This window comes from Vulpes lagopus, chromosome X, assembly GCF_018345385.1.
Source record: "Vulpes lagopus strain Blue_001 chromosome X, ASM1834538v1, whole genome shotgun sequence".
Lineage (NCBI taxonomy): Eukaryota > Metazoa > Chordata > Mammalia > Carnivora > Canidae > Vulpes > Vulpes lagopus.
In genome coordinates this window covers 76,892,977-76,908,045 of record NC_054848.1, presented here as the reverse complement: position 1 = coordinate 76,908,045, position 15,069 = coordinate 76,892,977, and the positions used below count along the sequence as shown (strand labels likewise).

General features: G+C 38.4%; 1 protein-coding gene across 1 annotated transcript; it reads left to right on the top strand.

Moving 5' to 3' along the window:
- Positions 1-224: 224 nt before the first annotated feature.
- Positions 225-12,083, top strand: MORF4L2 (mortality factor 4 like 2). The gene is made up of 4 exons (XM_041741637.1): positions 225-375; positions 1,740-1,828; positions 9,144-9,248; positions 10,538-12,083. The coding sequence occupies exon 4, from the start codon at positions 10,562-10,564 to the stop codon at positions 11,426-11,428; it is 867 nt and encodes a 288-aa protein (XP_041597571.1). The 5' UTR covers positions 225-375; positions 1,740-1,828; positions 9,144-9,248; positions 10,538-10,561; the 3' UTR covers positions 11,429-12,083.
- The last annotated feature ends 2,986 nt before the right edge of the window (positions 12,084-15,069 follow it).

Below are 15,069 nucleotides of genomic sequence, written 5' to 3'. Positions count from 1 at the left end.
ACGGCTGTCGCGCTTTTGAAGGGCGGGCTAAGAACCTAAGAGGGCGAGCGTCATTGGCCAGAGCCTTAACTAAAGCAGAAAGATGATTGGTTTGCTTCAAGCCTTAACCGTGAAGAAGCAGGTTGCTAGCACCCGCCTTTACTGCGGTGAAGTGTCATCGCTGACGTGTTAGGCTTCGTCCAATCATTTGGTTATGGAACATTCTAAAACTTAGACAAGACGATTATCATTGGCTGGAGACCATAAGCCCGCCTCCAGGGTGACGTGTCTGCCTATGGATATCAGTTGCCAGAGAAACCTGGCTTTACTATGGCGGTTGGAGGGACGGCAGTGATCACACGTCGGCTGCTGGAAAGAACTGGATTCTCGTTTCAGGTTTCGGGGTGGGGGTGGGGTGAAAGGGTTGATGGTTTCTTTCTATCGTCGCATGTATTGACAAGATTAAGTAGTGCCTTCACAGTTGGGCAGAGCTGCTTTCAAATTCCTACTCGCCAACGCCCAGCTTGGGCTGGCTCCTGTTCTTTCAGGGTCTCGGTTTCCATGTTTGTAAAATGGTGATAGTGATAGTATCTACCTCAGAGACGTGTACCTCAGAGGCTTCTACTGTGTATTAGTGCGTATAAGACGCTTAATACCAATCTTGGTTCCGAAAGATATTCGCTATTATTGTGGAGTGAAAAACCCGCGTAATAGAATAAGAAAAAAACAAATTATGTAAATTTGTTCATTACAGCGCTTTTTCTGCTCATCAGATTCTTTCTTATAAGAAATTTGAGCTTTAAAAGAGACATATCAATCTTTGCCGATGAAATAATTTACTATTTGAGAATTAGCTCAAAATAGCGGGGATTGGAATTTTCCATATTGAAAAGTTTAAAAGGCGGGGGGTGGGGGAGATGGAGAACGAGAGCGATGAGGAGATGAACCACATGCGATGAGTAGGCCTTGTTTGGATCCTGATTTGATCACACCAACTTAAAAACACTTTAAGATGCATCGGGAAATTTTGAAAATGGATTTGATGGGTTTTTTTTTTTAAGGAATTGAAGTCAGTTTTTTAGACGTTATAATGGCATTAATGGTTGTGTTTTCAAATTATCTTTATTTTGTAGAGGTATATAGGAAAATATTTGTGGATTAAGTAATAAAATGTCGGAGAATGACTTCAAATACGTTGATGACTGGGATTTGCTTCAAGATAATCTCAGCGGTAGAGGGAAGTAGGGAAGGGTATAGATGAAACAAAACTGGCCCTAAGTTAATAATTGTTTGAGCTAAGTGATGGGGCATATGAGGTTCATTTTATTATTCCGTCATCCTTGGTATGTGTTTAACATTTTCTGTAATAAAATACAGAAAATCAGCTATTCGGTGAGCTTAAAAAAAAATCGGAGTGGGGGGAGCAGTGGGTGGGGTTATAGATAAAACAAGATGGCCTTCAGTTGGTAATTGTTGAAGCTGGGTGATTGGTATAGGTTTATAATACTCTTCCTTCTACATTTTTATTCATTTGAAATTATCCTTAATAAAAAGTATAAAAATACAGTTACTTTATCAAAAATAAGGATAAGTGTACAATAAATTTGAAAATATAACCACAAAAAAGGAAAAAGACACATTTGTACATTATTTATCAGCAGTGGTGTCCTTTGTGTGATAAAATGCATTGGTTGATGGAGAAAAAAGGGATCTCATATCTTTTTACTTTATGTCCTTTTCTGTCCCCTTTGACCTTCCAGGCCAACATCAGAAAAGCTAAGTTTGCTGTATAATAAGGATCAGAAGATCTGATCCTGATTGCAGAACCATCCCTGATTACAGAATCTGAGTAAGTGCCTCCCTTCTCCTGGTCTCAATTTTCAAACAAGATAATTCCACATAACCTTCCTAACTGTCCAGGAATATTTTGAAAATTAATAAGCCCCTATCTGGGAAAGCACTCTAAATTCTAAGAAGGGAAAGATGAAGCTAAGTCCACTGGTGATTCCAGTATAGCAAGGACCCAAACAACAGAGGACTGTATGATCTTACATTCTTTGATAAAAGATATTATACTTGATACTCTATAGTTAGTTTTATATATATATATATATATATATATAATTTGAATATTTGAAATTTTTATGGCATCTCATGTACAACATAATTTAATGATTGAGAGCAAATACTGACTTCTTAATTTGGATTCTATCTCTACCACTTACGTGATCCTGGGCAAGATAATTAAATCCCTTTGTTGCTAAATTACTTAATGTGTAAAATAGAAATGATAATAGTTCTAGTTCATAGGATTTTTGAAGAGATTTTGTGTAAAGTACCAGGACAGTGCTTGGCATATATGAGTGTTTGCTTTAATAATAATTATGGTTCTGTTAGTCATTCTGGTACATCCTGGTTTACACACACATATACTCTAAACTTCTCAAAGCAGTGGATTCTTCTGTTTGGAAATTAATACTGTTGGTTTCTTTCCTGATTTTTCCAGAAGCAGCAGTTACCACTAGAACTGAATTCTGAAATTACGACTTCTGGTTTGTCTTAACAATCTAGAAAGATTTTGAGTTTATTGATCATATTTATTATAAGGGAATTTCCAGGAGCTATAATTTTAACTAGGAAATAATAACTATATTCAGTGTGTTAGCAGCTTTTGTGTCATTCCTCCTTGGACTCAGACTCAAAAAATATGTTAAACAGAAAGGAAGTGTTCCAAGATTCAGAGGAGAATGGATAATAAATGTAACTGGCATGGTATATGTGTATTAGAAGGTTTATTCCAACAAAGCATAGGAGATCTTGTTCACATTCATTGTGATACACCCATACCAAAATGTTAGCCTTAGGAGTCTGCCTTCCTAAATGGCCCATCACTTGCATGAGATGAAGGAAGGTTTTTTTCAGTTACTTGAGAGCTTCATTTTCCCATGGAGTCACTATATTTTCCTTGTAACTTTTTTTTTGCCCCTTCTGAAAACTGGGTTGCAGAGGATGGCGCTGCCATGGTGGAAAAGATGGAGTAGATGGGTAGGCACAAAACCCCTTTACAGGAGGCCATTTGGAGAATGATTAAGGGCAAAAGGCAGGGAGGTGGGCTGTTAAGCTGGTATGAGCTTAGAGAAGGCAAGGTCCAGGGTATCTTGAAATGGAAAAAGCCTCAGAGAGGAAAAGGACCTTGACCTGTGCCTCCCAAGAATGGGCAGAACCTAGAGGGGAGGGGGGAGAACCAGTCTGAATTGTATGCCTACAAAATGTATGATACACAGTGATACTTTACTGAAAAGTCCAGCTGTGTGGGATCTAAGGATAAAAATCAAAATCATTGAATTTTAAATACATATATTTTAATACAGGTTTTTAGTCATGTAATATGTGAATATATTATCTTCATAATGAAAAAGTTTAAGTAATACAGAATAGGCTTGGGTTTCCGTTTCTTCACTTCCAATTCTCTTACTCTCCAGAGTTAGCTGCTATTAGTTTTATTCCCTTTGAGATCTCTAAATTATGTACCTGTTTAAAAACATACATATATATATAAAATACTGTTTTGTGTTTTCTTTTACATAAATATGGTATCACACTGTAAGTATTATTTTGCAACTTGCTATTTTTATTCAGTAGATTATCTTGGATGTCTTCATGGCCATTCATGGAGTTCTTTTTGATTCCTTTCAACAGTGGTATTCTTTTAACTAGTGTGATAATCCATTTAAGGAAAAAAATACCTTTTATCTTTCTAAATCACTAGTGATAGTCCTCCAGGTTTACTCCAGTGTTTTGCTATTACAAATAACTCCTCAAACATCCTTGGAAACCATTTACAAGTATTAGAATATTTTAGGGCAACATCTGTGTCTTTATGATAATTAAACCAATGTAATACTGGTGTGAGAACAGACATCACTGTGACAGAACAGGTGACCTAAAAATGGTAATAACCTTTAAAAATTGAATAATCAGAAATCATTGGGAAAAGTACCTTAAAAGATGCATGTACATCTAGGAATTTAAAATGTCCTATGATAGAATTTCAAATCAGTGAGGAAAGGATGACCTCTTCAATAATTAATAATAGGAAAAGTTATGTATTTGGAATAATCTAGGCATACCAAGAAATATAGGAAATCATGCTTTGAATATTGATTTGAGAACGTTTTCCCTAGATGTGACCTAAATGCCAAAGGTCACAAAGGAGAAGGTTGACATATTTGTCTGTGTGATACATAGACGCACACGCAGACAGACCCAGAGAAGGAAAAGGAGTTTGGAAAAAATATTTCCAACATACCCAAGAAAACTTAGGATTTGATTGTTAGAAATCAGTAAAGGAAGCAAACAACCTAACTGAAAGAGAACAAAAACATTCACATAAGAAAAAGATACACATGAAAATATGAAAGATATCCATGATATTACTACATACTATAAGCAAAAAAAAAGTTTCCAAAAGATGTTTATCCCATGTTGTTGAAGGTATAGGTGATATAGGTGAATGAACTTTAATGTTTTTGCTGGGAGTACAAATTAGAGGGGTTCTTTGCAAATTAAATTTGCTTTTATCTCCTCAAAGTTTAAACAGTTCTGAGAATAATTCTGAAATTCCTAATGCTCTAATATATCTGTACACTTAGGTCTATTATAGCATTTCTATAATAATGAAGTATTGGAAACTTAATGTTGATTAGTAAGGGACTGGTTAAATTCTGGCACAACAAGATAGAGTGTTGTGGATATTAAAAAGAATGAGCTAGGTGTGTGTGGACAGAATGATGCCCACAGTGATAAAAGGTATGGGGCAATATGTCTCATCTTTGCCAAATCAAATATAAAATACACATTTAGTTTTAAAGATACGTATTTGTGTGAGTATGTACATAAGATCTGAAAGCCTACACACTCATTCTGGGATGGGGGTGGGTAAAGGGAGAATTCCTCCATCTTTATGTATTTTGGAATTTATATATACATATGTAAAAGAAAGATTACCTACAAAATTAACTACTTGGGCAAAATACAGATTTTCAGTTCATAATTTACAAAATAAATTCTGGATAATTAAGAAATTAAAATCTAAAACCTCCATTAGTATGACATCATTTAACAGTGGAAGGAAAAACTAATATTTCATTATATAAAACTTTAAAATCTTAACATCAAGCTTTGTAAAAGAAGATTAGGGGAAATAATTGTCCCAGACTGACAACTCTTGATATATAAAAAGATCCTATAGATGTTACAGTCACTAAAACCTAATTGAATGGGCACAGGACAAAAGCCTATATACCCAATAGATGCTTTTTAAATGTTAAAGCATCTCTAGTAAATGGAAACAGTAAACATTTTATCAAATTTTGTAAATGAGCCTAGCCATTGCTCACCAGAGTATAAGTGATAGTTTTAAACACTACTTGTAAGGTGGGGATCCCTGGGTGGCGCAGCGGTTTGGCGCCTGCCTTTGGCCCAGGGCGCGATCCTGGAGACCCGGGATCGAGTCCCACGTCGGGCTCCCGGTGTATGGAGCCTGCTTCTCCCTCTGCCTGTGTCTCTGCCTCTCTCTCTCTCTGTATGACTATCATAAATAAATAATAAAAAAAAAATTTAAAAAAAAAAAAAGAAATTAGTACAGCGTGGGGGAAGTAATTTGGCAACATGTTATTACCTCTTGACCCACTAAATCTGCATCTGTAAATATTAAATAATAGGAAATAGGACAGAAATGTAGTAGTTATTACAGGGTAAATTGAAGGGGAATCACTTTCCACAAGGGTTAGATTAAGGTATGACCATTTGATGATAAACAGCTCTCCAGATTTACATATATTATGTTACATGGGGAAAATAACCAGTGGTGATATCGACTTTTTTAAGGGAGGATTAGATGTGATGTCCAATATAAGCTCACCTCTGTTTAAATGAGAATTTATACAGAAAATAAAAAGAACTAGGCCAAACCCACAAATGTGTTTTCTCAATGTCTGGCCTATCTTAGAGCTGACCTATAGAAAACAAGTGGAAAAATACTTGATGACCCGTCCCTAATTTGTGCCTCCATTTTCTTGATGTGTTGAATTTCTTCCTTGCTTGGATTCACCTAAGTGTTGCTCTGAAATATATACAGTACAAATAACAAGACCTGTGGCAAGTAAATTAATGGTGTAGTTCTGTAACCAAAACTAACACAAGATGTTTATTTTTTTTTAATTTTTTTTTTAATTTTATTTATTTATGATAGTCATACAGAGAGAAAGAGAGAGAGGCAGAGACACAGGCAGAGGGAGAAGCAGGCTCCATGCGCCGGGAGCCTGATGTGGGATTCGATCCCGGGTCTCCAGGATCGCGCCCTGGGCCAAAGGCAGGCGCCAAACCGCTGCGCCACCCAGGGATCCCCAACACAAGATGTTTAAATAATAAACTTTGGAGTACTAAAGTTAGCTTCTACGGTACTGGAGATGGAAGAGAAATGTGGACTAGTGTTGGAGAGTTAGGAAGGAAATAGGACTTGTGTGGTATTTAGATGAAGGAGACAAGGGAGAGCATGATGGGAGCAAAGAGTAGGTACACTAAGCCAGTAAACAACATTAGTAAAGCCTGAAACTCAAGACAAGCTAGCAAACTCAAAATTTAAAGTGGCCCCAAATTAATCTATAGTGTAAACTTTTTAAATGAATGTGCACAGCACATCTGTCATTGACCATGGAAGCAGAGTTAAGCTGGGAAGGGAGATACAAAGTGCAAAGCTGTCCAGAAACTTGTATTAAAAGTGGAGCCAGACATCAAAAAGGCAGGTATTGCTGACACGTTGTGTTTCGGCGACAGATAGACAGGCAGACAGAAAAAGGCAGGTATTCCCTTCTTTTGATGTCTGATTTCTGACTTTCAGGTAGGAATAGTTGCTTGTTTGGTCTGTAGGATACTTAATAAAAATAAAAGTACTGGGATGCCTGGGTGGCTCAAGTGGTTGAGCGTCTGCCTTTGGCTCGGCGTGATCCCAGGATTCTGAGATTGAGTCCCACATCGGGCTCCCTGAGTGAAGCCTGCTTCTCTCTGCCTGCCTCTCTCTCCCCCCCCCCCCCCCCATGAGTAAATAAATCTTAAAAGTACTGAGAATTTCTGTAAAGGCTATTTTTGTGGCTTTTTTAAAGATTTTATTTATTTATTCATGAGTGACAGAGAGGCAGAGACACAGGCAGAGGGAGAAGCAGGCTCCATGCAGGGAGCCCAATGCGAGATTCAATCCCAGGACTCCAGGATCATGCCGTGGGCCAAAGGCAGGTGCTAAACCACTTAGCCACCCAGGGATCCCCTATTTTTGTGGCTTTATTCACTGTCGCAAACGTTGGCTTGTGGTACAGGTACTTCTCTGTATAATGTCAGACATTTCATTGAGACTTCATGAGTGATAGTAGAATTTGTAGAGAGTAACAGAATTCACCCAGTTAATTAGAACCGGGTAGAATTTGTTTTCGTAGTTTTTCTATGAATGAATATATGTAATTAGTGCCAACGATGTACAGTAGATTCAGCTATCATTTTCAAGTTCCTCAGTAAGGAATTGCTGATGACCATGAGACTTCCAAAAATCTTCCTGTCCAACCTGGCCCTACTTCTGTTTTACACTGGCTGGCACTGAGCCATCTTGCTTTCTTTAGTTGATATTTTAACTATCCCCTTTGTTTTGTGGAAACTTTGCACTATATTAGCTCTGAGGTAGGTTTTCTGTATTTAACTAAAAACTCTGATACCCTCAGATACTGTGTCCCCTGTCCTGGTCACAATGAATGTTTAGAAATATTTTTGTATGCTTGATAGCTTATAGTGTAATGCCATGACACACTGGTCACTGACCGTTCACAGGATGTGTCTGTATATCCTTCTCAGGCAGGTTTCTGATTCCCACAGGTTCTGTATTCGTATTCACAGATTTTGATGCTCTCTGAGGACCACCTTTGCCCTTTATTTTCTACTCTTTGGGTACTTTTACTTAGAAGATATCGTTTGCTTCATGAAATCCCTAGCACTCGGGCCACTTTCTAATAACTGGTTTCCCTGATTCTAGGTTCTAGTTGACTAGCATTTCTTACCTCTGTTTCCCCCGACAGGGCTTTCCTGACACCTGCTCACATCATTTTAAGAGTAGGGATTGGCTGAGGGGCTTTTTCTGTGCGTGAAAGTCCACAGTTAACCAAAGAAACCTAGTTTAAGGCTGATCCACCATCATCCCTCATTTCTTACCAGAGGTTACACCGATTTTAACAGTCTGGTATTTATTCACCTAGGTACTTATGCATTTGTACATAACAGTTTAAAACAGGAATTTGATCACACACTACATAAGAATTATATGAGACTGATTGTTACTTCCTGACCTGTGCTGTCTTTTTGGGATCCTATTGTACATATTATGCATTATGCCTATTTACCCAATAATGTAGAATTGAGCATCTTTCCATGTTCATACGTGGTTCTCTGCTCAATTCATTTGAATGTTCTTCCATAGTTTGCATACATAATTTATATTATCACTTTCCTATTGAAGAATATTTGTGTTTCCAGTTCTTCAGTATTAAAAACACCACTGCAGTGAACATCTTTATATCCATATTCACATGTATTCCTATAAGATACTTTGCTAGCAGGACCCCTGAGTGGCTCAGCTGTTGAGCACCTGCCTTCGGCCCAGGGCGTGATCCTGGAGTTCCGGGATCAAGTCCCACATCGGGCTCCCTGCATTGAGCCTGCTTCTCCCTCTGCCTGTGTCTCTCTCTCTGTGTCTCTCATGAATAAATAAATAAAATCTTAAAAAAATAAATAAAACGTTAAAAGATAGTAAACTTTAAAAAAAAGATACTTTGCTAGCTATTTAGCCAAATCATATTTATGAAGTTCTTAAGAACCTGTGAAATCTAAGGGTAGTTTCCCTCATTCCATAGATGAGAAAAAGAGACTAAAAGAGCCTACATATTTTGCCCAAGTCCTCACAACTTTTAAAAGGCAGAGCCTAAATGAAGTAGGTCTAACAGTGGAACTTACATATTTTCTCTGATATTACAGTTGCAAACCACAAGGTCAAAAAATTAGATTTTTAAAAAATTTTTTCTGAATTAAAGTTTATCTTCATTGCAGATACCTGTTTTCCTTTCTAGATTGTGTCTTCCACCTCATCCTTCCAGACCATCCCAGGAGATTTGGGAGGTTCCATCTGGGAAAACACTAGGAATACTTGGAAGGGAAAGAAGGAAGAGGATTATGTAAGTCAAAAAAATTGCTTCCTGTGTCACACTATAAGAATCATAGCCCCCTATTTTTCATCTTTATCTTACTAGTTCCCTCTGCTGCATTTTATACTATACATTATCCCTTTCCTTTCTTAAAACTCTTTGACTTCTTTGGCTTCCAAAATAACATTCTCCTAATTCTTCTATGGCTGCTCTGACCATTTTTGTTTTTTTGGTCTCTGCTAATCCCTTAAATACCATTCTTTTAGGTTTTTCCAGAATTTCATACTTTGGTTCAGTTTTTCTTCCTCTTCTGTCCATGAATGATTTTGATGCCTTTCCTAGCTTCCAGTAGTATCTGTGTGATGATTACCCTCAGGTCTCCATTTCAGGCTCTGACCCTCACCTGAGCTTTAAAGTTAAATATCTAACTGTACATCTCACACGTAGTAGATCCAATACTGAAGTTCTTTCCTCTCTAATCCACTTCCTCCTCCTCTAGATGTAGTCTTATTTGGTGATAGTACTAATGACCTAATCACCCATTCTCAAAACCTGGGAGTCATCACTGACTTCTCTCTGATTTATCACCTTCTCCAACAATCTAATACTGACAGTGGTGTCATGTACCATTTCTTGTTTGCTCCAAAATACTCTGTGCCTATAACCGTAATTGTACTAACCTCGTTTTTTAAATTGTCACCTTAGATTTAAATCCTAGGACCTAGCATAGTATCTGTCCCAAAGCAGATAGGCAATAATGTATGATAACTAATTGAATAGATGCATTTGTACAGAGCCACCTTTGACTCCTCCCTCTTCTTCATTTCATTTACCAATTTCTGTATTCAGTTTCCCTTGACTCCGTCATCACCCTAGTTCAGGATTACTTGGACTCCTACAAAAACATTTACTGTTACTCATTTAGCCTCCAGTCAATTAATCTTTCTTTCTTCTTTTATCTTGTCATTTCTCCTGTTCAGACAGAGTTTTTAATTTCAATTCCACTGCCTTTTGTAGTTTCTTTTCCATTTAATTTATTTTTTTTCTAAAATTATATTCCTGTCTTTGGAGTGGCACCAAAAAACTAACTTATGGGCAAGTCTGATGAGCGATTGGATGGGGTGAGTAGTGGTTGGTAGTGAAAATCAAAAAGAGAGTGGAAGTAGTAAGTCAATCACTTACAAATGATCCTGAACTAGGATTTGAAATCTAAATTCCAAGAAAATAGCTTGTGTTTTACTGTGGTAGGCCTTTATGAAGTAGTATGTGTTAAAGGTCACGATAGAAAACAACGAAGTAAAATATTTTATATATTACAGTGGTTGGAATAAAAACAGGGTTGAATGAGTTCCAGAAAGCAGGGTTCTCAAACTCGTGGACAACAATCTGCAGAAGAAGACAACTTCAAAAAACCAACTAGAAGCAATATGCAGAGAAGTAAGATGAGAGGGGCCTCCTCAGGAAAGAAGACTGCTGGTCCACAGCAGAAGAATCTGGAACCAGCTCTCCCAGGCAGATGGGGGGGTCGCTCTGCAGAGAACCCCCCTTCAGGATCAGTGAGGAAGACCAGAAAGAACAAACAGAAGACACCTGGAAATGGTGATGGTGGCAGTACCAGTGAAGCACCCCAGCCACCTCGGAAGAAAAGGGCCAGGGCAGACCCCACTGTTGAAAGTGAGGAGGCATTTAAGAATAGAATGGAAGTTAAAGTGAAGATTCCTGAAGAATTAAAACCATGGCTTGTTGAGGACTGGGACTTAGTTACCAGGCAGAAGCAGCTGTTTCAACTCCCTGCTAAGAAAAATGTAGATGCTATTCTGGAAGAGTATGCAAATTGTAAGAAATCGCAGGGAAATGTTGATAATAAGGAGTATGCAGTTAATGAAGTTGTGGCAGGAATAAAAGAATATTTCAATGTGATGTTGGGCACTCAGCTGCTCTACAAATTTGAGAGGCCCCAGTATGCTGAAATTCTCTTGGCTCACCCTGATGCACCAATGTCCCAGGTTTATGGAGCCCCACACCTACTGAGATTATTTGTAAGAATTGGAGCAATGTTGGCATATACGCCCCTTGATGAGAAGAGCCTTGCATTATTGTTGGGCTATTTGCATGATTTCCTAAAATATCTGGCAAAGAATGCTACATCTCTGTTTACTGCCAGTGATTACAAAGTGGCTTCGGCTGAGTACCACCGCAAAGCCCTGTGAGGGTCTACTGACCACTCACTGTTTTGTCTGGTATCTGTAAACACTCTTTTCGTTCTTAGTCTTTTTCTTGTATAATTGATGTTCTTTAAAATTGTTAATGTATAACAGGGCTTATGTTTCAGTTTGTTTTCTGTTGTGTTTTTAAACAGAAAATGAAAGGAGTACAAGCTCCTTTTCTCATTTCAAAGTTGCTACCAGTGTACGCAGTAATTAGACGAAGAAGAAACATTCAGTAGAACATTTTATTGCCTAGTTGACAACATTGCTTGAATGCTGGTGGTTCTATCCCTTTGACACTACACAATTTTCTAATATGTGTTAATGCTATGTGACAAAATGCCCTGATTCCTAGTGCCAAAGGTTCAACTTAATGTATATACCTGAAAACCCATGCATTTGTGCTCTTTTTTTTATGGTGCTTGAAGTAAAACAGCCCATCCTCTGCAAGTCCATCTATGTTGTTCCTTAGGCATTCTATCTTTGCTCAAATTGTTGAAGGATGGTGATTTGTTTCATGGTTTTTGTATTTGAGTCTAATGCACGTTCTAACATGATAGAGGCAATGCATTATTGTGTAGCCACGGTTTTCTGGAGAAGTTGATATTTTAGGAATTGTATTTCAGATCTTAAATAAAATTTGTTTCTAAATTTCAAAGCAAGTATTTTGCAGCATGCCTTTAATATTATTGAGGCTGACTAGTCGCGGGCTCAGGAAAGATCTAGGTGGTATCAGAGAGTTCTGACTCCCAGTAAAAGAATTCCTTTTTCTGTTGGGTGTGGCAGCCAGGAGTATGCTGTCATTGCCAGTTCCTCTCCTCTTCCCTCATTGTGGCTTCTCAGAGTGACTGCTTTCTAGTGCTGCTTATAAGAACCCCTTGCCCCTGTGAATTGGGCTGGCATAACAATATTTAGTGGATACTGTAATAGTTCCTTACACTTACGCAGAGCTTTGCTCTTGCCCACAAAAGAAAATATGGGCAGCCACCTTCAGAAATACTTAACAGATTTTGGACCAAGGATGGCCACTTTACCTAGTTCCAACATTGAGGTCATGTTCTGTTTTTGTAATCCCTTAGACATAATAGTGGGAATCTAGAGTAGGGGATTTGTGGAGGAGGGTTGATGGATGTCTATGATTATAAATCCATTCTATAAGGAAATTTACCAAACCAAGTTTTGTTTCATGACAGTGTTTTTTTACTTCTATAGCAAAAACATAAATTATCATGGTTACTGGAGAGATTTTAGAAAATACAGTAAGAACAAATCTGGAAATGAGTCCTGTATGATCCTCCTAGATCAGTCAGGGTCCCAGCAGGAAATAAATTTTATTCAAAATCGATTTGAGAAGTTTAATAGAGAATTTTTTTCCCAAGTTGTCAACAGAGGAGTAAAGTCATGGTGTGTATTAGTTTGCTAGGGCTGCCACATCAAGGTATCATAAACTAGGTGGCTTAAACAACAGAAATTTATTTTCTCATAGTTACAGAGTCTAGAAGTCCAAAATTAAGATGCTGGCAAGGTTGGTTTCTTCTGAGGCCTCTCCTTGGCTTGTAGATGGCTGCCTTCCTGTGACTTCACATGGTGCTTAACCTGTGTACCTGTCTGTCCCAATCTCTTCTAAGGAGGCCTAATGACCCCGTTTTAACTTAACTACCTGTAAAGATTCCAACTCCAAACACAGTCCCATTCTGAGGTACTGGGGGGTTAAGATTTCACAATACGAATTTAGAGGTCACAATTCAGCCTGCAATATGGTGTTACCTATAAGCAAAGAGTAGAGTAGGAGGGGAGGAGGGAGTGATTACTGGTTGGTAGCTGTATAGAAAGGGCCACCTGACAGTAGCTATGATCTGGAGGATGCACTTAGTTCACAAAGACCTCAAAGAATCCAGGATGGCATATAAAATACCTGAATTCACTCTTGGTATTGCCCTTTAACCAAAATGGAAGCCAAAGGAAGTAAAGTCTTTGATGTGATCTATATTGGTAAGCTTGGTGGACATAGCACAGAGGAAAAATGGATCAGAGGGGACAATTAAAGATTTCTAGCACACGCATACCTGAAATAACCATAGTTCATATTTTGCCATAGTCTTAGAACTATTATATCCTCTGAGGGACCTAGGGCCTAGCCAACTAGAAGATTTCTTAAGGACTCGTAACATTTAGAGGACAGTTGTGTAATAGTTTATAACACTCACAAAACACTGTTTCCTTCGTTACTGAAACTTTGAATAGGAGGCATAGCAAACAGATGGATCTTAGCTCACACACTTGAACATGTTAGAAATACCACATTTTAAAATTGCCTTTAGGGGTGCCTGGGTGGCTCAGTTGGTTAAGTGTCCAACTCTTGGTTTTGACCCGTCATGATCTTATGGGTTGTGGGATCGAGCCCTACATTATACTCTGCACTCAGAGTCTGAAGATTCTCACCCTCTGACCCTCCCCTGTGCACATGCATGTGCATGCATTCACATTCTCTCAAGTCTTTTAAAGATACTATTCACCAATTCATGAGACACACAGACATAGGCAGAGAGAGAAGCAGGCTCCCGGTGGAGAGCCCAATGTGGGACTCGATCCCAAGACCCAGGGATCATGCCCTGAGCTGAAGGCAGACACTCAACCACTGAGCCACCCAGGTGTCCCCAAATAAATCTTTAAAAAAATGAATTGCCTTCAAATGAACATAAATAAAATCCTGACATTCAACTGTAGCATGTTGATGAGATGTCCGCTTCAGTTGTTATTAGGGATTCCCTATCTCCGTTAGTTGTATAGACATCTGTACAACTGATCTAGCACCAAAGCTTTCGATTCCCAGAAGCTTTAAATTCCCACTGTCAGATGTCTGTACTGGTGAGGGATCAGATGTTTATTTACTGAATTAGCCTGATTTCTTCAGATCCCCTGCTTCTATCCAGCCCTCTGGATTATGGGAAGACTAGGTGCCCAGCTTTCCTGAGCCCACCATAGTCTTCCTTGGATCCTGATATGGAAAAATACTCATGTCTCCACTACTGGAAGGACCCCAAACCCTGACCTCCTCTTGTTGCCTTCAGATGCCCTCCATTCCCATTCAGGGACATCTGGCTTGATTTTATCAAGTAATATAATCCTTTTCAAGACATAAAGGCCACCAGCTTCAAGCAGCTTCTACTTCCAGCTCTGCCACAAATCTCTCTCTCCTGGATCTCTGTAGGAAATGGGGTGAGAGAAAAACTTAAGATCACAATACATGTTAACATCCCAATGACTGAAAATTCAGTAATTTCCAGTTAAGTTCATATGTGATTTCTTTTTACCTTAGCTGATTTCTAATTAACTGCTTTATTTTTTAAAGGCAACACCTTAGGCATATTCAGGAGAGTCCTAAAGTACTTGATTAGGACCTAAACCAGGCCATCGCGTTTTACTGATAAAAGAGGGCAATTATAATAAATGTATGCAAACTATTATCAGAATCTGTTGATTTAGTGTTTCTATTTTGAAACTACACAGGTGATATAGTTTCATCTAGCCATCTTTTTTTTAAAGATTTTATTTATTTATTCATGAGAGAGGCAGAGGCAGAGGCAGAGGGAGAAGCAAACTCCCTATAGGCAGCCTGATGCAAGACTCGATCCCAGGACCCC

Excerpts from the sequence above, each read along its gene's own strand:
- MORF4L2 (XM_041741637.1), top strand. The coding sequence starts at position 10,562 with ATGAGTTCCAGAAAGCAGGGTTCTCAAACTCGTGGACAACAATCTGCA.